The sequence below is a fragment of the Amphiura filiformis genome, chromosome 10 (assembly GCF_039555335.1).
Source record: "Amphiura filiformis chromosome 10, Afil_fr2py, whole genome shotgun sequence".
In the NCBI taxonomy this organism is placed as follows: Eukaryota; Metazoa; Echinodermata; class Ophiuroidea; order Amphilepidida; family Amphiuridae; genus Amphiura; species Amphiura filiformis.
The window spans coordinates 66,063,602-66,089,907 of record NC_092637.1 but is presented as its reverse complement, the minus strand read 5'-3'; the positions used below and the strand labels follow the sequence as shown (position 1 = coordinate 66,089,907).

General features: G+C 36.1%; 2 protein-coding genes across 2 annotated transcripts in view; one reads left to right on the top strand and one right to left on the bottom strand.

Moving 5' to 3' along the window:
* The first annotated feature begins 1,583 nt into the window (after nucleotides 1–1,583).
* LOC140163185 (uncharacterized) lies at nucleotides 1,584–10,612 on the top strand. Its single transcript, XM_072186569.1, has 3 exons — nucleotides 1,584–1,865; nucleotides 4,579–5,309; nucleotides 9,393–10,612. The coding sequence occupies exons 2-3, from the start codon at nucleotides 5,062–5,064 to the stop codon at nucleotides 10,186–10,188; spliced, it is 1,044 nt and encodes a 347-aa protein (XP_072042670.1). The 5' UTR covers nucleotides 1,584–1,865; nucleotides 4,579–5,061; the 3' UTR covers nucleotides 10,189–10,612.
* Nucleotides 10,613–17,723: 7,111 nt separating this feature from the next.
* The window catches only part of LOC140163184 (proton-coupled zinc antiporter SLC30A2-like), a 65,663-nt gene continuing 57,080 nt past the window's right edge, over nucleotides 17,724–26,306 (bottom strand). Inside the window, exons 7-8 of the mRNA XM_072186568.1 lie at nucleotides 22,081–22,215; nucleotides 17,724–21,080 (exon numbers count right to left, since the gene is read on the bottom strand). Coding sequence (XP_072042669.1) covers nucleotides 20,920–21,080; nucleotides 22,081–22,215 — 296 coding nt within the window. The 3' untranslated portion in view covers nucleotides 17,724–20,919. The remainder of the gene's footprint in view (nucleotides 21,081–22,080; nucleotides 22,216–26,306) is intronic.

Here is a 26,306-nt window from a genome sequence, read left to right as displayed (position 1 = left end):
TAACATTCCAAAAACATTTTTGAAAATTGGATACAAAACATTTTCATGACCTTTATATAACCCGACATTTAAATGTTCATTCAGTATTAAAACGAACTGAATGTTATTAAGTGTTGACAAAATATTTGGCAAAAATGTTTGCAAAAATAGTTTACAATAACATTTTGAAAACATATTAAAAATATTGTTGTAGTGTGTTTTCATACAAAACGTTTTAAAACGTTTTCATGACCTTTATATAACTCGACATTTTAATGTTATTAAAACGTTTTTACCTCAACCAAAAGCCAAAATATAACTTATTTAAAACGTTTTGTGTTTGCTGGGTTAATATTTAGAAATATTATAAAAAAAATCAATTTGCGAATATTATAAATTTAGAATACAAAATAATATAATAATTATAATAAAACTTTTTATTTTGAAATGAATTCGACTCTAATTAATTATTGTCTCTCTTAATGTGTTGTTTTAATGAAATCGTCCCTTTTATTCGATGATCTCATGATCTGAAACTCGCATAAAAAATGATAATCGATATACATATTTTTTAAACCTAACATAAATATCCTGAAGCCGAGCATTTTATTAAGGGAAGGGGTATGAACGTTTGGACAGTATTTATTGTGGGACATTAGGGCACATCAGACATATCGAATTGCATTCTGAATACGAAGAATGGCCTTCTGATATCAAATAATTTTGATTTTTGAAATTCGCAATGTAATACACATTTTATGGCAAATCATTAAAAATTGATATTTTTGATATTTAACAGTACTTTATAAATCTGATGATTTCTACCTAAAGTGTATGTAGGTGGGAAGAAAAGCCGACGATCAATTGAAAATTTTGACCTTTCATATTGAAGATATGGATTTTTTTCCCAAAACACCAAAAAAAATCCATATCTTCAATATGAAAGGTCAAAATTTTCAATTGACCGTCGGCTTTTCCTCCCAGCTACATACACTTTAAGACTATATCATTAAATTTATAAAATTTACTTCGAGGACTGTTATATCCTCCAAAATGTGAAAAATATCAAATTTTAATAATTTGTCATAAAATTTGTATTATATTGTGAATTTCATAAAATGAAAATTATTTGATATCAGAAAGACATTCTTCGTATTCAGAATGCAATTCGATAGGTCTGATTTGCTCTCATGTCCCACAAAAAATGCTGTCGAAACGCTCAAAACGCTCATTAAATTAGGAAGTAATACTTTCGATTCATTATCGAGATATTTTAATCCCATTTTCTACTTATTGATGAGTATTGATCAAAGAGAAGACATAAAGCAAACCATCCATAAAATCGGGGTGCCTCGAGCTATTGCTTCCCCGTCTGGTGTCCGCATATCAACTTATAGTGCCACCATCGATAGACGCCATTGTTTACCGTTTCTTAGCAACCGGGTAATGCCATTGTTGTCGTCTGCTCCAGTGTTTACCTCCTGGGCCGTGTTTTCACCTAATGAGCGTATCACGTAACCTAATTTGGGCGGATAATAAAATTGATCTACATTGTTAGCAAAGGGAAGTAAAGTAATCGTCACCTTTTGGGCGTATTTTGGGCGATGTTTGGTGAAATGTTATCTTTATCGCAAACACAATTGACTTAATGACTTTACTCCATGATAATAAATAGCAATACAATGGTGTCATGGCATGTATTTTATGGCCTGGAGATAGAAAGTTTCTTAACTTGAGGAGAAGAGTGTGTTATAGACTGTAGATAACAAGTTTATAAACTAGAGAGGAAGAGTATGATCGTTCTTCTACAGATAACACAACATAATGGTTATATGACTAACTTCGTGGCAGATAAAAAAATACGGACACTGAGATAAAAAAAAAAGGTATGTTACTACTAACTAGTTCTCTGGTTATACTAGGCCTACATGTACATGGCTGTGTTATTAAGTTTTTATGTTGAACCATTTACATATGAGCTAACATTAAGTTTATGCTCCGAGCTTGGTTACATCTTCTGGTTTTATTCTGAAAAAAAACCTTACACTATAAAAAGTGTGATTAGAAATTAAATACTTTTCTAAACACTATTTTGCACCTAAACATGTTTAAAATCTTCTTCTTCTTTTAGATACTGTACAACATTCCTTCTGGAACAAGACGCACACGTTTAAATCTACACACGTTTAGGAATTTGATGCATTGTGTTAGGAATTTATAAATACGTGATACAATGTATCTTGAAATCCCGGGGGGTTCTCAGTACAAATGACCATACGGGGACGTGCCGCAAATATGGGTAGCATTTTCAGCCTTTTGGTATATCAATGGCCCCTTTTTCAAAGCCTATTTTGGTATATAAATGGGTCCTTTTTTCAAAATTTTCTCAATTTTGTCCAAAAATAGCCCAATTTTTCCTTAATCTATCCAAAATTTTCCCAAAATTATGGGAAAATTTGTAAAAACTAAGACAATTTGGGTTAAATTTGGCCGAAAATTTTGACTTTTGGTATATAAATGAGTCCAAATTTCTTGAAAAATTGGTATATTTATGGGTCCACTTTGAAATTCTCAGCGGCACGTCCCTACCAAAACCAAACTTGAGTACCACCCCCCGGGCTTGAAATTTACCATTGGTGTTTAGGAATCAAACATGTTTAGAAACGTGGTGCAAGAAAAGTGTTGAATCAATTTCTAAACACGAGTGCAGTCATTGCAGTGTACTGCCTTTTAATGACCTGGATTTTTAGAAATTAAGGAAAACATGGTTTTAATTGGTTGCGTCGTTAATTAAGAGAAACATATGGTTTTAACTGATAGTTTAATAAACAATTGGTAATTTACCTAGCTATTTTGGTCGGAGAAGGGGATACGTGTCTGGATCATGGATGTACATTATGATGTTTGGTGTGTAGGCCTACATGCATGTCTAACTTGTTTTGCCCTATAGGCGCGTGTCTGTAAAATAAATAAAATTGCCAATTCGCGTAGGCCTATATCTTACATATCAGACCATATCTGTCTTATCATTTCCTTCCCTATTGTCTATATAGGCCTATTTTAGATACAAATGTAAGTTTCTGTGATCTCTTGACACTTTTAAGATCGAAAACTCAGATGACCTGTTGATCAATTTGAAATAATGTTCATGAAAAATAATATCGATTCATTTCATTTCACTTGCAGTTAACATGGTTAACCACTTGAGTTTAAAATTACCCTGCTAAATTACATGTAAATACACAACGATCACAGAGCATCACAGATTTAGGCCAAAAACAAAAACAAACATAGCAATTAAAATTTGTGCCAAAGGCCTCTCATTAACAAGAAACAACTCAACAAAAAGCAAAAGCATCATGATAAAAAAAAAAAAAAATAATTTGTATTTTTTAAATTTGTATTTTTTTTAAATGTTGTTCACGCGCATTCAGTTTAAAATTAGCCATTATTATATAATTACGGTATTATTAATGTAATTATTATTATTTTTGTTATTATTTTTATTGGTATTATTATTATTGCTAATAATATCCTAATAATTCATATAATATTAATAATGATCATTATTATTATCATTTGAAAAATCGATTTAAAACATATAAATAACTTTTTCTTAAAGTATTTAAAAATATAAAAAATCAACAAAAGTCATTCCTCATTGCGGGCACATATAATTTTTGAAAACGTCTTTCATATTTGACTGACTATTGTAAAGTGCAAATATTTGAGGCATACTTTAGGAAAGAGGGAGGAAAACAATAAAACAAAACAAACAAACCAAAAATCATTAATAAAAAATAAATAAAGTAAAAATAAAGTAAAATCCTTAAGGTGGTACTACACCCCATGATTTGTGACTATTTTTGAATTTGTCTCAAAAACTAATAACACACTGGCAACAAAAGTTATGTATATTATAGGGGCAAGGAATCCAGCTACTACACTGGAATTTCAGTGACTCAAGACAGGTGGTACATTATTTATGATAAGAAAAGAGGTACCGCTAGGATGTACCTCATTTCTTAACATATAAAATGAACCACTTGTCCTGAATCACTGAAATTTCAGTGAAGTAATTGGATTCCTTGGCCTATAATATACATAACTTGTTACCAGTGTGTAGTTATTTTCTGAGAAAAATGCAAAATTAGTCACAATATCTATCAGGGGGTGTAGTACCACCTTAAGCAACAATTTGACCATTACTTGACTCCTGGTTAACCACCATGTGGATAATTGCAACATTCTTACATGCCCCCCCCCCCATCCTGGATTTTGTTTACTAAATTATCGTCTTTCATATTTGACTGACCATCGTAAAGTGCAAATATTTGAGGCATACTTTAGGAAAGAGCGAGGAAAACAATAAAACAAAACAAACAAAATATCATTAATATTAATAAATAATAAATAAAGAAAAGATAGGTAAAATTCTTAAGCAACAATTTGACCATTATTTAAATCCTGATTGATGATTATTTTTGAAATTCAATTACTATGCGGATAATTACAACATTCTTACTTACATGTAGGCCTACCCCCTCCCTTCATTCCTAGATTTTGTTAACTTAACTTTTCACTTTTTTTTCTTTTCAGGAAACACCTGATAACGAGCTGAATAACAGTCACACTTCGTATCTAGTCAGAGAAAGCAGTACACAACTTCTTCGTTTTCTTTTAATTAATACTTACAGAGGAAAGATCACAGTTTTTCTCAGCGTTTATTTCCTTTCTGTAGACTCCCGTGTTGTAATATGCAAACATGGAATAGGTCATTTATGACAACTGTCAATATAAGAAGTTAATTCGCATAGATTACTATTTGAACACGATCTCTCTATATTTACATTACGTTGGCAAGACTACAAGACACACACACTTGTTAAGACGCAACAATTTAATAAGATGAGCAAGATGCAATCCCGTATGCAACAGTTGATGAATGCAAGCAAATAAACATTCGTACTTCGATCAATTCCAGTTTTAGCAGTGGTCACTTCTTGTGTTAACAAACCAACTCCGACCATCAAAGGTCTTAAGCAAAACAAATCTTCACCCAATACCTACCAATCCTCAACAATGACTTCCAACATGTCGAACGCAGTACCCTTAGCGTCACCGCGAAATTTACCACAAAGTCCTCAACCGTTCAGTGTTATAACAGAACACTGGCAAAACAAGCTGCAGATCCCAAGCCCAGGAGACCAAGACAAGGACTTGTGCAGTTTTGGTGATGTTTATGAGGAGAGTCTATATCGGTTGATTCACACACATCTGGAGTTGGATACGCATGATAGATTTGCTTATGTTGGCGCTAGTAAAGGTAGGTTGTTTACACTCTAAAAACTATGTGTGACAGCCCAGCATACACAGAAGCTTTTCAGAAAATGTTTAAGGGTCGGGTTGTAGAAAGGGTATAAACATTTTAGATAACATTCATTTTTTGTTTCTAAACTTACTTCAAAACATACTAACATATTTTTATTTATATTTTGACCCAAATGGTTTGCAAATATTTGTTCAAAATATATTTGACAATAACACATTTAACCAAATTTGTACTAAAGCTGTAGTATTTTTTTTATATCAAACGTTTCCATGACTTTAATCCGTTAATTAATGCATCCGCGTTGCGTTACCGATCTATGGATCATTTCTGCAGCAACCATACTGCAGTTACCCTCCGTTTTCCTATACACAATACACAGTGCTCTTACTATTGACGCGTGACCTCTACAAATAGCGTATGTTAGAAGTATGGGGATTTGCCTAGTTAACGTCGCTGTGTGAAAAATAACCGGCCAATATTAAAAGTACTCTTCTAAAATTCTAGAAAATATAGTTTTGTAACATGTCCTAGATTTTTAGCTTATGTAGATGTTTGGAAATATTCGTACTTTGGTCGGGACTTTGGTGTTTTAGGAAGGATATGTAAACGACAGATAACACCAAAAAATATGAAGAAATTATTTCCAAACCGTGTTAAGTCTGCAAACCACCATGCTTCTCATTTTCAAGAACGCTGGTTACCCGGGGGGGGGTACTGTAATGGTGAAGGGGGTATCAGGCGCGTCCGTAAATTCACGTAAAAGAGTATTTTTCAGACTAGGGTACGTTACGTGCGTAACGTGAATAGGGTATCAAATTCATGTAAAATTGGTGTAAAAGGGTATGTTTTTGGAGCTCGTACGTACTTAGGGTAGTTTTGCCAAGTTTGGGATTTTGTGCTTTCTCCTTCATTCATGAAAAGTGAAAGGAAAGTGTCATCTTCCTACACCCCAAAAGCAGTTAAAAGCCATCTTTTAGCTGTCACAGATCCCTATACTGGCCCAGCTAGCATACTAAACACGAGGTCCCCGGACGAGGTCACAACTTGTTCAGAATATACAACCAATCAGCATGCTTTTTCTTAACTATGGAGTCAATAAATTATGCCATCTTTTAGCTGTCACAGATCCCTATACTGGCCCAGCTAGCATACTAAACACGAGGTCCCCGGACGAGGTCACAACTTGTTCAGAATATACAACCAATCAGCATGCTTTTTCTTAACTATGGAGTCAATAAATTATGTTATGACGGTATATTTACAGTACTCTTCTTTTGACGGTAGGTGTTTTTTAACATTACGGTACGCTACTGGCATCCAGACTGCCAGTCAAAGGACGGTATTTTTACAGTATTCTTCTTTTAACGGTAGGTGTTTTTTAACATTACGGTACGCGACTGGCGTCCAGACTGCCAGTCAACGGACGGTATATTTACAGTATTCTTCTTTTAACGGTAGGTGTTTTTAACATTACGGTACGCTACTGGCGTCCAGACTGCCAGTCAAAGGACGGTATATTTACAGTATTCTACTTTTAACGGTAGGTGTTTTTTAACATTACGGTACGCGACAGGCGTCCAGACTGCCAGTCAAACGACGGTATATTTACAGTATTCTACTTTTAACGGTAGCTGTTTTTTAACATTACGGTACGCGACTGGCGTCCAGACTGCCAGTCAAACGACGGTATATTTACAGTATTCTACTTTTAACGGAAGCTGTTTTTTAACACAGACTGCCAGTCAAAGGATGGTATTTTCACAGTATTCTACTTTTAACGGTAGCTGTTTTTTAACACAGACTGCCAGTCAAAGGATGCTATTTTCACAGTAATGTCAGTATTCTACTTTTAACGGTAGCTGTTTTTTAACACAGACTGCCAGTCAAAGGATGGTATTTTCACAGTATTCTACTTTTAACGGTAGCTGTTTTTTAACATTACGGTACGCTACTGGCGTCCAGACTGCCAGTCAAAGGATGGTATTTTCACAGTATTCTACTTTTAACGGTAGCTGTTTTTTAACATTACGGTACGCGACTGGCGTCCAGACTGCCAGTCAAACGACGGTAATTTTACAGATTATTTCTAACAGTGCACGAACTTCTAGGTTTGTAAACAAGCTGTGTCAATGAACTTTTGACATGTGTGAAATTTTACCGGGGTATTTACAAACACAACGATTGAATAATTTGGAACTATTTTGGCTTTCTTAAAATATATATCAATGAGTTTCAGGATTTTGGTGAGGTTTACCACTAAATCCAGTATGGTAATTAATGCTCTAGGATGTTTTAAATCGAGACGAAATTAGGAAATAAACCAAGCTAAACTGGCCGTGTTTGCCGTCTTCTTCCAACTTCATTGTGTGGTTTGCAATCGCCATGGTCGTAATTTGCGTTGAACTTGCAGTTCAAAATTCTCTTGGATATGTGGAGAAATGGGTACATCCAAATCCCAAAGAATAAAATTGCAATAAAAAGGGTTGGACCTGTGATCCAAAAAGGGGAAATTATTGGCCCAAAAATCTTGAAAATATTGGACATACTGCATGAACTTTGAGGTAAGCTTTAGCACCACGTAAACTTGTATGGCTCAAAATTCAGACGGCTTGCCACAAATTGCTAGCCCTATCATGCCACTCGCCGCCTGGGTTCTGTGTGTTTACTTGTTTAGGGGTAATAATTGCATCAATTACTTGTTTAGGGTTGGGGGAAAGACAACTATACTTGTTTAGGGTAGCAAATCGTGCAACTTATACTTGTTTAAGGGGAAAATTTCAGTCTCGGAAATACTTGTTTAGGGTGCTTTTTGAGAGTCCTCGGACGCGCCTGATACCCCCTCTTGACACTATAGTGCCCCCGGGGCCGGTTAACAATAAGCAGAGTTTTGTCTCATTTCGTAAACAAAATCCCACACAGAATTGTTCTCTAGCGTTCGCTTTATAATCGTTCACCCAACTGACACTGTAATACCAGCTCATTGCTCTATTATACATGTAAAGCAGAAACATATGTTGTGTGTATTTAACCTGAGAAGATATGATTTAATCAGTTGAGCTGTTTTCAATGAGTGTTATCTTGGTTTAATAGCTTTTAATGGGGTTAAGTCCTGCAAAGGTCGTGGTGAATTCTACTGTAGACATGACTGCATCATGCTCCTGTTAAGCAATGCAGGTAACGCAATTTACCGCAAATGCAGTGAAGCAAGAACGGACCTAGATGAATTGACCTCAATGCAAGGGACTGGTATATCGATATGCTTGAGTGAACCCCATGCAACCACTTCACTTATAGCCTTATTGTGATGTGGCGGGAGTTTTAAAAACACGAACCCTGACAGTCTCCTTCGCAGCCAGTTTGGTTACGCTCCCTCCACACAAATAGTCTGCCAATGATAACGAACTGGTCCTTTTTGATTGGCAAACGGTTTTCTGACGACGTTATCCAGCTTGACGTCAAACAAAGCTTTCAATTGGTCGATCGGCTTGACGGCTACTTCATTATTCATGAACAATTTTGACCCGCCATCTCGCCAGCTGACTGAGGTCAATCAAGTTGACTTCCCGTATGTACAGCTCTACAGCTACATTCGTGTAGCCAATCAGAAACGGCCGCCTTTATAAGTGGCCAGTTATATTTACATAGGCCTACTGCAATGTGAGGGTGTAGGCCTACATGTATATTTAATTTTTGGTCATGTTTTTAGCAAGGATGTGTTTAGAAAAGGGCTAATAAGTTTAAAACATGCTTCTCCTGTACTCCTTTTCCTCTCCTTCTCTCTTCAGAGATACAGAAAATATATAAATACATATACTCCGGAGTCAAATCATATGTAAATGTAACAACCAGTCGGAGCAAGTTGCTCGAGTAGGACAAGAACTCTGAACAAGAATTTTTCTGAACAAGAATTGCCTTTAAAAAGGAGCTCGCCCCAACCGACATTCTGCACTTTTGTATACTTTGTTTCCCCTTAATATATTTGATACTGTTTTTATATAATGGTATGCCTATTTATGTATGTTGATAACTTAATAAATATTTTTTTAAATATTTTGTAAAACTTTTACACTCTTCTAGGTAGTCTAGCCAGTAAGATCAAGGACAAGTTCTGTCTAATGCAACCCATGGTCAACATCTTTCCTGGTTTAATCCACTACGAACAGACACCTAACCAACGAATGCTACCCTTCAAAATAGCACACGTCGGTGCTGAGGAGTACTTCCGACAACTCGCCGACGATATGACCGACGACAAGGAACCGCCATTTGATAAAATCCTGCTGAAAGATTCCGTGGAGCATTTTACACATCCCGCAGAGACCTTTTCTCACATCATGAAAACTTTGACCAAATTTGGACGGATTTTGATTATACATCGACCGGGTCCCATGGCAACGCTTCCATTTTTCTCTGAAGCGTCTAGAAGATTTAGCGACGAGGATGTGGATGAACCATACATTAAGATAATCAAAAATTTGCAAGCTATAAAAGTTGACGTGAAATGGGAGGTTGAGACTGTACCAATAGTAATGCCAAAGACAAAATGGCTCGCGATGTTGAAAGAAAAGTTCCCTCCTCAGATGGAAGTGATAAGCAATTGCCAAGTGCAGTCTGGGATACGTGAACTTACGGAAGGAATGCTCAAGTATCAAGGCGATATGGTGGAATTCTATGATAGGCTGCTGTTTGTGACTGCAACTCATCCGTTAGTTAATTGCGGGTATCCCAGCATTCAACGGTGCGGAGCATCTGATGCGATGCCATATCCGGGAGTAGCGGGAGATATGAAATACACGCTGAAAGTGACTCCTGATTTGTATGCGCATGTGCGTGAAATGGAACAAAAGGTGCACGACAAAGACAGAATTCTGTTTTGATGTATAATGGTAATTAGAATTACTGAGAAAAACTTAAGGGGTGGGGTGAACGTTTAGACAGTATTTATTGTGGGACATTAGAGTACTTCAGACATATCGAATTGCATTCTGAATACGAAGAATGTCCTTCTGATATCAAATAATTTTGATTTTTCGAAATTCGCAATGTAATACACATTTTATGGAATGATTACAAATTGATATTTTTGATATTTAACAGTACTCGAAGTAAACTTTATAAATCTGATGATTTATACTTAAAGTGTATGTAGGTGGGATGAAAAGCTGAAAGGTCTTTTTGGGAAAAAAATTCATATCTTCAATATGAAAGGTCAAAATTTTCAATTGATCGTTGGCTTTTCCTGCCAGCTACATACACTTTAAGAATATATCATTAGATTTATAAAATTTACTTCGAGGACTGTTATATATAAAAAATGTGAAAAATATCAAATTCTAATAATTTGTCATAAAATTTGTATTATATCGTGAATTTCAAAAAATGAAAATTATTTGATATAAGATAGACATTCTTCGTATTCAGAATGCAATTCGATATGTCTGATGTGCTCTCATGTCCCACAAAAAAATACTGTCGAAACGCTCAAACGCTTAATGACAGTGTTACAATTATGAGTAAAAGTTGACTCTGGGTCAAAGATGTTGCTTCTCAAGACAACCAATTAAAAATTAATACATTATAATGGGGGTTAATATCAGTCCCTTCATTCAGTGAAGCCAAATGTCCAAAGGCATATGGTTATAAACAACCATAAGTATTCTCAGATTTTTCCCAATGTGTAGTTTGACCTATTTGTCTATAACTCCCAAAGCTCTTTGTCACAGATATATAAAACTTAACTATAGTTTTATTTCTGACTCCTTATCAAAGTTTTTGTCAGTTTCTACATAATAACAACATTTGAGCAAGGTACAAACTAAAATTACACAGAGTTGACAGAGCAATCTATACTTGCACAGTGCTGACAGAGCTTATTTTTGAAAGGGTTCGTCTTGAGAAGCAAAATTCATACAAAAACAAAACCACTTAAAGCCTTTATGTACGAATTCCGTCAAATTTTAATTTTGTTATTCTTTATTCAAAATGTTGAAATAATATTAGTAATAACTGCCGGGAAGAGTTGCTGTCAATTTTAAGTTGAAATAACAAGGTAAAGTGAAAGAAACCCCACTGGTTATTTTGGCCATTTAACATGCAGTATACATATTATCATATGATAATATGTCGAACTTTGCTCTGTTGACCTACAAAGACAACTAATTTGGCCGATTCCATTTAGGTGCAAGTTGGGACATGTGTAAACATTACAAATATGCAAAAAAAATCAGGTTTAAATAACCAATTTCATATTATAAGATCGTACATTATGGCTTTAAGACATCAAAACGAGGTAAAAATGGCCGACGGCTGGACTATACAGTAAGCCAAAAAATTAAGGTACCAGTTACGTTCACCTCATGTATATCCTAAACAAAGACAGATATGTCATAATTGGAACCAGCAACCAATGGCCGCATCTTTTAGCTCGAATTTAAGACCTCATTCGTTGAAATTGTTCAAGAAATAAAGTCACGGCGATCCCAAAACCCAAGGAAGATACCAATTTAAAAGTTGCAGTTTGCTGTATTAAATGCCCTATTGATTTGTACACAAAGTGTTCGTGAACAAGAGAACTAGCGCTGCGCTTCCATTGATTAACACGTTAAAACTAGCGTCGTGCTTTCATTGATTAGAACACAAAAGTGCAACTTTTGATTTCGTTTCTTCATTAGGTTTTAGATCACCGTTTCTTTAATTTTCAACCAATGTCAACAAATAAGGTCTTAAATCAGAGCTAAAGAGTACAGGTATTGACTGCTTGTTTTAATTTTGACATATTTGTCTTTATTTAGGATATACATGGGTGAACATAACTGGTACCTTAATTCTTTGGCTTACTGTAGTTCTAATGACCGAGTAAACAAAAACGTGTTTTAGTCAAGTCGTTTTTATACATATTCATCTTGGTGTTAATAAACATGAAAATGGTCATGAAAATTGAAAACATTTCGAAATATTTTGTTTGAAAAAGACAAGAATTTGTTTATGATGTCAAAGTGTTATTGTAAAATACTTTTTTGCATACGTTTTCCAAAAATATTTTGCCAACACTTAAATGGCAGTTAACCGACATTTAAACGTTTTCTGGTAACCTTGTACTTTAAAAACACGTTTTGTGTTTGTTGAGGGTCTTCCGTCATCATGATCACAGTCTAGAATACGGTATGCAGCCAGGATTAGCTACCCTTCAAATGAAAAGTAATTCTTGTCCCCAACCAAGTTACACTTAATAGGGGTCATATGCCATAGGTCAGAGGTTACATTCAAAGGTCAAAGTAAAATTTTCAAGAAAGGTTATTAAATTAAAAGGAAGTAAGATGTTTTTATTCTAAGTAAAATTTACCAAAACGTTGACTTAAAATTTCTTGAAATTAACATTTCTGTGTTTTTACTTGGGTTTTTGTACAAGTCTGCTTCCAAATTCAAAACACAGTACACTCTAAAAAGTGTAAATAATTATATTGATAACACTTTTGTTTTTGAAACTTCAACACGCTCTGTTTTACACGTACAAGAATACGGTACTAAGCGTTACACAACGTGTTGTGCAACCGCTTTACATGGGCATTTTACCACTAATTACTAGCGCTGCAGCATATTAATTATTGCTGATATAAACATATTACGATTTTAATATTTTGTGCGTGTTAAAATGTCTCACTACACATGTTATGCTGTGTGTTAATACCTTAAACGTTCGCCTAATGGCGCTATGGAATCCCTCGACATATCTGGAATTTTAGACACAAACTAAAAGTGCCCTCCCATAAAAATCCCACCAGCAAATAAGGGCACATATTTTTAATTTTGTTGGGATTTTTAGAGGAGGGAGCTCTCTATTTGTACATGAAATTTTCCCCAAGGCAAAGCAGCCCAGGTGCGCCATTAGGCGAACGTTTATGGTAGTGATATAAATGACAAAATATGCTATGATACAGATGTACAAAACAGGGCATTAAAAATGCAAGTTTTGTCTAGTATTAGATATCGTAGTAATTTTTGCAGACTGATGAATCCCACTGAAATTTGTACGTGTATAAACGTTGGCCTATATACTGGCTGCAGAGGACAACCTTTATGTGTTTCATTTATACATAAAACATCGATTTGTACTAATTTGCGAACGATTGATAGATTTTCCACATCTGATTTTTTCAGTGACCTTACTCGTACTCCCTATTTTAGTAGTCCGGAAAATCGGACAGCTTTTCATAGACACTCGTGTTAAGAACTGTAACCGCAATACACAGTCAGTAGTCCACTTGGGGAGCAAGCAAACAGAGGGAGTTTGGTCACCAAAAGATTTAGATGTGGAGAATCTATCACCTGTGCTCAAATTAATACAAATCAGAGGTTTGTATCCAGTGTATATGCACATGGGCAAGTTGACTATGGAGAAGCCTACGTGTACCATTCTATGGAGATTGGGGGGGGGGGCATTTCCAATTAGGCCATTAAAGTATTCGAGCTTCTTGTTTCTGATATTGTAGTACCTTGTATATATTACAGAATGTACATGGTCGAATCCAACGAAAAGTGTACACGGCATGTTCAGGTCCATAACTTAAAAGTATTAATCAATTGGCATTCGTTTTTGTATTGTGTTTATTCGCCTTGATCATACGCTTCGCGCCATATATAATAAGACCCCTTCTGTGACAAACTTAGACACAGAGACCCCAAAACATGCTATTTTTACCCAATTTTTCAAAATATTTCTTAAAGTATTTTTTAAAAACATCTAAATCAGTTATGAAAAGAAGTCATTGGATTGAATCTAAATTGATTTCCTGAACGGTGTGTATTCAAAGATTGCCTGTTCAATTTTTCACATTTTTGTACATAATTATGAATTTTTGTGATAATTTTTGAGTGGTATTTTTTACATTACCTACGAATACAATTTTTCATAGCACTAGATATATCTTTAAAAATGGAAATCACTAATAAATGCGCAATTGATACAAGCTTTGATATGTCCAATACTGAAATGCATTGCATTCGGATATCTTTATTATTGTGTTTAGCTGCCAGAAATTCTAAATGGCACAAAGGTAGGTTTGGTAAAAAATATGCATTACCTCCGAATACATGTTAAAAGCTGTGCCATTTCCACAAAGTGAGAGAATAGTAAACAATAGTTAAGCAATAGGTGCAGGGTAATACACTCTTTATTTCTACCAAGTTTCAATAACCTGCGTTTAAATATTTCTGAGATGTCAACAATAAAAGCAAGTATTCGTAGGTAAATTTCGGTAACCGAATGTTACCTACGAATACACTTTGACATCATGACAGTATTGTGAAACACCGCCATTCATGCAAATGCCCATATTGGTACATAACGAAGGCCTGTATGTTTGCTATCAAATCATATGTCAATGGAAGTTGCGAATTCACATACATGCCCACCATGCAAAACTGAATACGGCTTAATTGGTGAAAAATATGTACTGAAATAGACGACGGTCTGCTCATTTGAAAGAAAAATCAGATTCAAAGAAGATTAGAAGGGGATAAATACTTGGATTTGTCAACTGTCATGTGTGCTTCATTTTAAATGTTTACCGACCTTCTGGTTTCTGAGTAATTTGTGTCCAAATTGATTTATTCGAAGGTAACTTTTGACGTTTTCGCTAAGGAAATACCATGGAAAAAAGGACTGTTGTCATTGTCTCATGATCTAGACAACACATTGATGGACCCTGGCGTAAAGCTAATTGTAGTTGCCCTCAAACGAAAGGCCACAAGACGTAACTGACTCCAAGATGGACTTCACAAGTCTGCAATAACGGTTTTAAGCGATTTGTGTGCAATTAAGCAAATTAAAGTCACTTTAGTGTCTTTGTTTCTTACTTCAATCCTCTTTCAACCGCTGTGAACCGACATTATTAATACATGATAGGGTCTAAAGTATCAATAAACGCACATAAAGAAAATAATACATTCAAAGTGCTTTATTATAAAATGAAGTTTTGATTGCGATATCCACCAAAAGTCTAATTCTTACCTACAAATACTGAAATGTTACTTACGAATACAGCATAATACATGACAGAGTGTCCCTACCAATGGAAATTAATTGTCAAAAACTTTGAGCGGTACCCCAGGACACTATTATTACCCATATACGGATTCATTCAACAATTATTTATTATGTAAAATTGCTGATTAACTACTTGTATATCAAAATGAAGTGGTCAAAATCTTGCTAAAAGCATCAAAATATTTTTGAAATAAGATAATAGCATTTATTCATTTGGACGTACCATCTGAAAGATATCTAAAAACTACCATTTATTAATTCATTTCCATAACAGCCAAATTTAAACCTATAAACTCAATATAGATATTGTTAAATCGCTCATGTTACCTACGAATACCCGGGTTTCTTCACCTTTTCATTGTATAAAGCGTTATGTGTATGTGTATAATTCCTAATATTCTTGAATACATATATCATACTCGTTCTTATACAATGTGTAAATTGATTCATACTCATTTGATAAATAAAATACAGAAACTGACCTAAACTTCATTTTCAAAAATAAACTAGCATAAATTGACTAAGATCATATGGATCGCGTTATAAAAATAAAAACAAATATTTTCTGGTTGAGCTAGCATTTTCCTGACACCCTGTGGTCTACATTACACGAAAAAAGCGTTAATGGGAATATTCCATTTGTTTTAGGTTGATTAGTATTGCGATAGTGAAAGCATCCTAGTGGTATTCGTAGGTAACATTGGGTTTTGATATCACATTTACTATCACACGTCCTGGATTTATTTTTCAAGATTAGTAATGGCACTTTTAGTTCCTATAAGGCCAATATGTCATCAATCAATGGGCAAAAGGAAAAAATTGTGGAGACATTTTTATTTTGGACTTTTATTTTCGACCACATGTACGAGATCACAATCGAGTGTTGCATTCTTTAAAATACAGTGCATTTTATACAAAGTGCACCAATTTATTTGTTCTCTTCAATATTTTACACACTGTAAAACACAATGAAAAATGTACAAGACGTTCTAATGATGAGTTAAAGAGAATATCTACATACGATTTATATATGACTCCAAAGTGCGCAGAGGCGTAACCAAGATGATTAAGGGGCGGGGATGTTGCTGAGTTGTGAAAGAATACACCTCTTTTGTGGACACGTGCATGTCACACACTCGTTTTAAAGATGATTCAATGCATGCGATACTCCAATTGACTTTGCGGGACCCAGTCATGCTAGTGTTCGTCTTCGTCATCATGCGTACATCGTACTGCGCATGTTGAACTGCGCGCGCACTAATAATTTTATTATGCGCAACGACGATGACGTATTCTGAGCTAAGTTCGCAAAGGCTTTCGGGAACTATACCGCATTGATCTTCGTGCGCTAAAACAAAATAGCTGCACGGGAACGACATTTCTAACTGAGATAACTACCCAGCAAACATAAAACGTTTACAGAAAGGGTAAAAATGTCGGGTTATATAAAGGGTATAAAAGCGTTTTAATAACATTCATGAAACGGGATGAAAAAATGTTTTCACAAAATTCTTTACAATAACGTTTTAAGAACGTATACACAATCTTTGAGATTTTGTGTGTGTGTTTGCTGGGTAGGTACAATGTTCATTCTGGAGACATCATAATAAAATTGGTTGAACCGCACAATATTTCTTGAGATCAGACTTGAACTCATATCTCGACCACATGCTCAAATCATCCAATTTTATAGAAACAATTCCGGTGCAGACCCATCATGTAAAAGTGGACGTAGCATAATAGCACAGAAAGTACACTGCAAAAACTCCGGTGTTGAATATGCAACACCGAGCTGGTGTTGAAGCTTTTGGTGTTAATATACGGTGTTAGATTGTTAGATTAACACCACGTGGTGTCAATACAAAATCTTAAATGTGCACTGCATGGACTTTTTTTGTAGATCTATAAAAGTGATTCTATTATTTGGGTGGAAACCAACAGAAGCAACAGAAATAATTCACGCTCATTCATTAAGATGTTAACAATGATTAAAGATAATAATTTCCACACCTGTACCAGTGTCACTTCTACACCAAAGAGTGTGGACCTCTCAAAACACCGCCACAGTGTTAAATATGTTCCATCAACACCCAGTGGTGTTAAATTTACACCACAGTGGTGTTGAATATAGGAAATTAACACCGGAAAAAGGATCAAATTAACACCAGGATACAGTGTCAAAATAACACTTTTGTAGTGTAAAAATAACACTTGGCAGTGTTTCATTAACACCAAAAAGTGTGGACCTCTCAGAACACCACCCTGGTGTTAAAATCAACACCCTCGGTGTTACTTTTAACACCAACGTTTTTGCAGTGTACTTTATTCTGGAAGCTACTCTTAACGGAGTCTTTACACTAGTCCCGGACACTAGTCTACTTCATGAATATCTTACACCACACTACAAAAACTCGGGTGTTTAAAAGTAACACCTGACCGGTTAGAGTCAATAGAGGACCGCACACAGAGGTGTTATTTTTTAACACTTTTTGGTGTTATTTTACACTCTTGGTGTCACTTGTGACGCCTGTAAAATATAAAAATAACACCAGAACTGTTAAAAATCAACACCACTGGGTGCGGTCCTCTCAGGGCCGGATTTACCTTTTTGGGGGGCCTGGGCCAGGCCAAAATTTGGAGGCCCCAAACGCACCGTGTGCACTCAAGTGGCCATGTTTTAGGTCTCACTAGGGCATTTGCGCGCGAAGCGCGCGAAAAAATGTTAGACTATTTTAGCTCAAATTGAAGCTGTAATTTGCTATAAACAGGCCAGTGCGCGCGAAGCGCGAAAAATTTTGTAATTTTTGTACCCTATTTTGGTCCAAAACATGGTGTTTTTCGGCTAAAATGGAAGATGCACACTGCACATGGCAATTTTGGGGCCCCCAAAATTTGGGGGCCTGGGCCCGGGCCCATCTGGCCCTATGGTAAATCCGGCCCTGGGTCCTCTATTGACTCTACAACCTGTGTTACTTTTAACACCCGAGTTTTTGCAGTGTAAGGATACACCCAAAAAGTCATAACTTTTCTAAAATGCCATTTAAGAATGTACACCCATTACCTGTACCACCTGCAGTTACGCCCCTGATATTGTGTTATCCTATCTACAGTGAATATGATGAAGGATATTACTAAAACTAATTAGCAGAAAATATTTTGTCTCCAGATATTAACATCACGCTAAAAAGAAAACTAATTAGTCCGTATGCGAAATAGCTTTCAATAATGATCCTTAACAAGCAGTGGCGGCTCTAGAAACTTTTCCGGGGGAGGCATGGAGATCAAAGTAAATTTCAGGGATGTCAAAATCATAAAATTGCCACGAAATTGTATTTTTTGTTTGTTTTATGTTAGGGGAATAAGATTTCTGACTGGTGTGCAATTGCTCATCCCATCCCCGCTCCCCCAGTGGCGCTGCCATTGTTAGCAAGGGGGCAAAATGACTTTTACCTATATCAAATACAAGCGTCTTGTGTGATGTTATTTTCTTTTTACGCATATAGAACTAACCACTATTTCAGTTTAGGGTATAATTGTTCATTCATTTGAAAACTATAGTTGCTACGCTTTGGATTTTGTAATCTTCGCAAGCCCAAAGACTTCATTACATATATGGGCGCATCAAAACTACTTTTTATGTTAAAACACGTTTCAGAACTAATTGGCAAGAAAAGATAGCGACGTAGGCTCGGTCACCTTTGCAGAGTATATTTTTGTGAGATCTGAGAGCACATAGGACACACCAAGTTGCATTGTGAATACGAGGAATGTCCTTCTGATATAAAATAATTAATTTTTTTGAAATTTGCGATATTTTATGGCAAATTATTAAAAATTAATATTTTTGAAACTTAACAGTCATCGAAGTAAACATGACAAATCTAATAATATGCAGGCGTCCTTAAAGTGCATGAAAAGCAGATAATCATATGCAAATTTGAACCGTTCGTATTAAAGATATCATTTGTGGGTCTTTCATGAAACTCCATTTATATCTTTAATATGAAAGGTCAACATTAATAGTTATCTTCTTGAATTTTTTTTAAATTTTTTAATCATAGTCATTTGCATCCTGTGATTTCAAGCAAGACCAATGTGCGCTCTTCACATTTTGGCTGCAATTTTTTACAGGGTTTGTGGCAAATTATTCAATCAAACACGGGGAACCAAACTGGCTGCTCGCGTCTTCACATACATTTTATATAGCGTCGAGTATTTGATTCAGTAAGTATTCGTTATTTTTTAATCTACTTCCAGTTTTGTTCATATTTATAACAAATATTTGTTGACGTACAATCGATAATAAATTTAGATTTTCACCGGACATTCGATATCAAAATGTAATTGATTTTCTGCAACAAACATTTGTCAGATGATAAAAAATAATTAAAAAAAATCACATAAGGAATACTTGTTGAAAGAATATTCTACGTCGCGTCTAGAATAAGTACATTTCCTCGGTGTGCAATGACATGTTCAGGGCGAGATTTTGCACACAATAAGTCAGTCAATAACGACGCAGGGTAAAAAGATTTTTCTACTATAGTCTGTCCACTTAGAAGTACAAAGTAGGCCTAAATAGACCTCGGAAACTGGAGGTATGAGAATAATTATTTCAGCGCAATGCTTCTTTGGCGCGCCAACTGCTGCGCGATTTGTGCGCCACGCTCTTTACGCGTCGCGTCGCGCTCGCGTGTGACGCAAAGCATCGACCCCCGATGCCACAAATTTGGTTTGTACTACTAACTGGACAGACTGTACATATCGACTGCTCAGTGCCAGAAGTGTGTAAGTGCAATAGCTGCCCTGTGAACATTTGGCAATTTACACACATAATAATTTACTCGTCTACACATGGCAGCTATACATGGCAGGTATTGCACTTATCTACTTCTGGAACTGAGCAGTCAATATTTTGGCTCTGCATTTGGCTATTATAATATGCAACTGACCCATGGCCCTAAAGAGGTAGCTAAATAGCTTTGGTATCAGTTTCATTCGCTTTTAATTTTGTGTACATAAGTAAGAAAACAATAATATTTGAAGACCTGAGCGCAAGAAGACCGCAAGTCCACTTGGCCCCTCAACATTTATACACTCAAGTTGCGTATAGTTTCGTATAGTTTGGTAATGTTTTATACATGTTCAGGGGCCAAAACAAATCTTTCACAACCTTTCATGATATTTTTACCCTGGAACATGTATTAAACCTTATAAAACCCTAAGAAACTATACGTAACTTTGGTGTATACATGTTGAGGGGCCAAGTGGACTTACGGTCTTCTTGCGCTCAGGTCTTCATTTGCGGATCTGTTAGCGTAAAATTGTTACCACCTTACGCATAGCATTACATTTTTACATGCTTATTGCTTTCAACAACTACAAAAGTAAATGGACCGCATTTTTGTGCAGGAATTGCTTGTAGGAAATACTTGCTAAACAAGTGCACTGCCACGGTTCTAAAGTTTGGCAATGTCGCTTACTGCTACCGTATATACAACACATTTTAATTCACAGGCCAGTAAGAGTACAAGATAATACTTCTAATACAAAAATATTGTTCTTAAACAGGTCCAGGCGCTTTTGCGCACTGGTAGTCTACACCGTCGTCAACCATTTCGATTTGAACAGCGGATGTTATCAGTTGGAACTTGGTTTCTAGTATGAAACGTGCTTGCTGTAATACACCGCGGGTATCAACGGACTCACCATCATAAAGGGAAGCTGAAAAAGAGAGATAAAAGAAAATAAGAAAGTGTTGTGCACAGTCATCTTACGTTACATGAGCCTCGAAAAATGTGTATTTCACAGCATTTTACAACAAAATCGATGGTAATAAATCATTAAGTCTTAACAGTGCTTATACCATAAAGTCGTATGCAGACTCCGAGTATCAACGTCATCAAACATTCGTTAGAACTTAAACATTACTGGAAATAGAATGGCAATAGATTAAATAACGTAGATATGTTACATACAATATTTTACGTACAATAAAAAGTCTGCATACTGCTTTATACCCCAGTAAGTGAGACTCCGCATTTGACAACGTTCTGAATGTCTTATTAATATCTTATTACCAAGGTAATAAAACAAACAAACAAACAGACGCTGGTTATTAAGGAATCGGATTGCGAAGTTTGCACAGTATTTTTTGTGGGACAATAAATAGTATCCTGAATACGAGGAATGTTCTTCTGATATCAAATAATTTTAAAAAAAATCGGCATATAATACACATTTTTGGCAGATGATTAAAAATTGATATTTCTGAAATTTAACAGTCCTCGAAGTAAAATTTATAAATCTAATGATATGTACTTCAGATTGTATGTAGCTGCTATGACAAACCGACCATCAATTGACAATTTGAACCTTTCATAATGAATTTTCATACAAAATTTCACAGATGTGTTGAAAATGATTATACAAAATATGCAACAAAAATTAGATGAAAAAAATGATGAAAGTGAAAAAAAAACACACAAATAAGCAAAGGGCACAAAAATAATCAAGTCCCCCATGCGTTCTTATGGCAAGTCTAATCAGAAAATATGGCCTAATGTTCCGACAGTAATGTGACCATAACTTTACTTAGCAATAAAGAAGCTTGGTTTAGGTGTCAAATTGTTTCTGAGAATGTTTCGCTTCCAATAAACAGGAATTCAGGTTAATTAAATCAATTTGATATATTTATACCTGTGCTGTATAATCATTAGCTTACCCAAAACAAGATGAACTGAAACAGCATCTAAGCCAGTAGTCAGAGACCAAATATGAAGAGAATGTACGCCCTCTACTCCATCTATCTCAACCAATTGCCGACGCAATTCTAAATAATCTACATGTGGTGGTTTGGCTGAAATAAATCAAAACGATATATCAAAACGACATGAAATTTAATAGTGTGTCATTACTACCACTAGGCCATCAATACCGGCTTTTGTCTAACACACGCGTCGCGTCACGTCACGTCACGTCACGTCACGTCGCGTCACGTCGCGTCACGTCACGTCGCGTCACGTTGAAATGTTATCAAAAGTTCATAATAAATTATTAACTCCACAATTACCCTTATCTCCCTACGTGATAAATAGTCCGTGAAATAGTCCATGGAATTCCAGCTTTTCATCAATGCCGCAAAGCACAGCAAAGCTTCAATGAATAAAATAATCGGGATTGCTGGAACTACTTTTAAACCACAGCCCGTATCCTAGTTTAGTGTAGCCTCTTTTGCAGGCGGTGCGTTTTCGCTTTTCTCAAACTATGAGTGTGATAAAAACACGAGTAGCCTGCGACGGAGGCTACGTACAGTGCGCACACCACTAAATAATGCTCCCACTGAAACACACGTGAAAATGGCCTATCAAAACAAAATAAGCTACCTCATTCGCGTGTTTCAGACTTATAAAACACGTTAGCCATTTTGCAGAATCTGTGAGGTATATGATGCGGTATTATTTGGTCTTCTTTGATGGCGGTGTAAATAGCTGGTCATATAATTCGCAGTAGGGGATATTTGCTCTCGTCTCGGTTGTCTTTTGCTCCCTTTTTGCATTTGGCAACAAATGTTGCCAAATGCTTTCTTTCACCCGCATTTCTTTCTTCTGGCAACATTTCAAATCGCTATAACATCCACATACTAAGTTGGATTTTAACCAAGCTTGGTCAGAATGACCACTGACCACTCCCATTTATGGTTTGTACCCCAATTTGACCTTTGACCTTGATTATATAGTTGAAAATGTGATTTTTTTCACACAAAAATACTAAGGCTTCTAGACGATTAAGCCGATTTCCACCAAAATATTTTAGAAGAATCCCCTATGCTTCATATAGGATGTACACAAATAAGGGGTCAAAGGTCATTTTTCTTCTTTCTGGCAACATTTCAAAATGAGTCTAGCACCCGTATACTACATCGGATTTTGACCAGGCTTGGTCACAATAATCACTGACCACCCCCATTAATGTTGTGTGACCATGACCCTAATTTGACCTTTGACCTACTTGATATGGCCAAAATGTGATTTCACGACATTTTTTTCACATGCCACAAACCTTGTGGGAAGCACAAGTGGGTAAGTGGCTACTAAGTTTCCTATATGGCTTCAAGGTCAAAGGTCATTGAGGGGTCATTTGTGTTAAAAGTTTGATCTCACTCCAGACTCAATGGATTTGATCCAAACCTAGTCCGAATTAATTAGCCTTGACCTTGACCTGACATGTTGAATGACCTTGACCCACGTATGACTTTTGACCTGAAAACAGAGGTCAACAATAAATGTTACCAAAAACGTTTCCACAGTGACCCGATGTGCAATCTACCGTTGAGGGGCCAAAGGTCAAATAAAGGTCAAGGCCAATTCGTTGCCAAATGCACATGTGCTCACTTGTGAGCACAATGAACCCTAGGGTACCTGCAGGTAATATGGGACCATTAAGGACGTTTAGCTTATTTGCATAAAAACTAAAGAAGATATGCCCACAAGAGATTGTTATGATGAACAACCTGTCCTTTAAGATTAATAAAACAGGCAATGTTACCTTGTTTTTATGTTTGTTTGGACGCTATGACGTCAAAATGACGTCATCGTCAAGTGTCCCATATTACCTGCATGTGCAGGTAATATGGGACACTGTGTTATCTCTATGGTGAAAATCAAGAAGTTCAGAAAATCACTCTTTTGTTCTAAAAACATTTTTGTTACATGATTTTGAATGTTAAATGCAAATTTCTACAAGAAAATTCAATTTTCTAAATAGTTTTGCTTTTCGCATTGACAATGCACACAATTTCCTGTGTCCCATATTACCTGCACCCATTCAGTTGAAAATCAGAGAAAATAATCATTTATAAAAGGAAAGTGCCACTTGTCAGTGGAATTTTACCTGCTGATAAGCTTAACCCATCACCTAAAGATCATAAAAATGACAAATGCCCCTCAGTACCAGAGTTTTTGGATACACAATCATAAAATGTGACGTCATTGATTTTATATCAGGCCAAAAAAACGACATAATTTTTTGGGCAATTTCACTCTTTTTGGCATTGATTTCCAAGAGTTTGATACACAGACTCCAAAACTGCATTTCTAGAAGCACAATTGATGTCTCTAAACACTTAACAAATCAACTTAAAGTGTTTACCTTCTCTAAGCTACTTTTTGTTAAAATGAAAACAGGTGTCCCATATTACCTGCTGTCCCATATTACCTGCACCTACCCTAGTTCTTTTCTTCTTTCTATTCCGTTTCGCAAGTCCGAATTTAAATATCAAAGCTTGCTAGTCCGAATAATAAATAAGGTTTGCTACTTGAAGTTGGAATAAAGGAGGTGGTTTAAAGCTGGTAGGACCTACATTTGTATAGGCCAAGTAAAATTAATAAGGAATATTTTTTCATACAAATACAAGTAAATATTTTGCCATAGAAAAAAGTCATTTTTTAAATAAATGATTGTGTCTGGAAATTCATGGAAGGTAAAATCGCGAATCTGTTTGCCCTTTTACGTGCATTTCGATGGGGCTTATTTGGTGGTGTGCGGCCGTCAGCAATCGCCACGCCGATAACCATTTCACTGTGGGCCTGGGATAATGACGGGTTCGATGCGGAAACACCCCGGGAAAAACTAAACGAAATCGTGAACTGAATCCGTATGACTTGTTTGTAACTTTTAAGAAGATATCAACGTGACGTGACGTGACGCGACGCGACGTGACGTGACGTGACGTGACGCGACGCGTGTGTTAGACAAAAGCCATCAATACCTGCTAGTACATCATTACTTCTACTAGTAGTACCAGTGGCGTAGACAAGGAGTGGGGTCAGCTGTCCCCTGTTATTTGTTCCCTCCCCCTTCGCCCCTCTTGCCCTCCCTACGGGATGCTGGCTGCCCTGATATTAAATGTTTAGGCATTTCCTTATTTTTTAGCTCAGTTTTGATCATTTTCATCAAAGGCTACCCACTTGAAAGTTGTCTTACCACTCTCCTTGCTTTCCCTTTGCCTATCCAGTGAAAAAGTGCCAGATACGCCACTGACTCTCTATAACATTAATTTATTTGTCTCAATCAAAAAAACAAACAAAAAAAAGCAAATGGCATATTTTGGGAATTTCAATATTTTTATGCCTGCGCTTCCATGCAGAAGCAGTATAGTTAGTTCGAGGTGAAAATAATGCCTGATTAACTATAAAGAACGAGTTGGGCAATGTTCGCCATGTTCGTGCATACATAAGGCTTTATCGTCTGAGAGTAAAAAAAAAGACGCCTAGAAACATGAAAGTTTACTTTGATGTCTCCCTTGTAGTTGATTAACATTAACACGTACTCTGCATGTAAGGGAACTTTCTGGGAATCTGTTGCCAATTATGAGAGGCTCAGGATTAGAAGGTTAAAGTTTGCAGGGCACTGTGTAAGGAGCGAAAAGGAAGCAGCTTCGATTGTTCTTATGTGGCAGCCGAAACACGGAAAGCGAAAAAGAGGTCCACCCAAGAAGGATTATATCAAGATGTTGGTAGATGGTACGGAATTAAAAGGCCCATGCATCAAAAATTGCAGGCTGGACAGAGCAGTTTGGAGAGTCCGACTACAAGAGTTGACCTAAACAATTAAGCCAGTAAGCAAGCATGTAAGTGTATTGTTATTTGACGCATCCTTGTAATTTCTTGCGACAAATGAAGAGCTTATTTCCAAACCGTGTTAAGTCAACAAACACATTTTTCTGATTTACCTGTGCGATATTGCAATGGGTTGTGATGCTATTATGATTTCAGTTGGATGCACCAGTACAAAGCAATCAGTGGATGAATGCACAGTAACAATATTGTGTGAGGCCTTTGTTTACCAAATGAGAGTCTGCATATTGTTTGCATTTATGCAGCATTGTTGTGGTACATAATGGCTTGTTGATGGTGCAACTCATTGTTGCTAATGTCAAACTTGTCAAAG

Coding starts and splice junctions, on each gene's coding strand:
- LOC140163185 (XM_072186569.1), top strand. CDS start 5,062: ATGACTTCCAACATGTCGAACGCAGTACCCTTAGCGTCACCGCGAAAT. Junction 5,310..9,392: donor GTTGGCGCTAGTAAAGGTAG/GTTGTTTACACT, acceptor TCTTCTAGGTAG/TCTAGCCAGTAAGATCAAGG.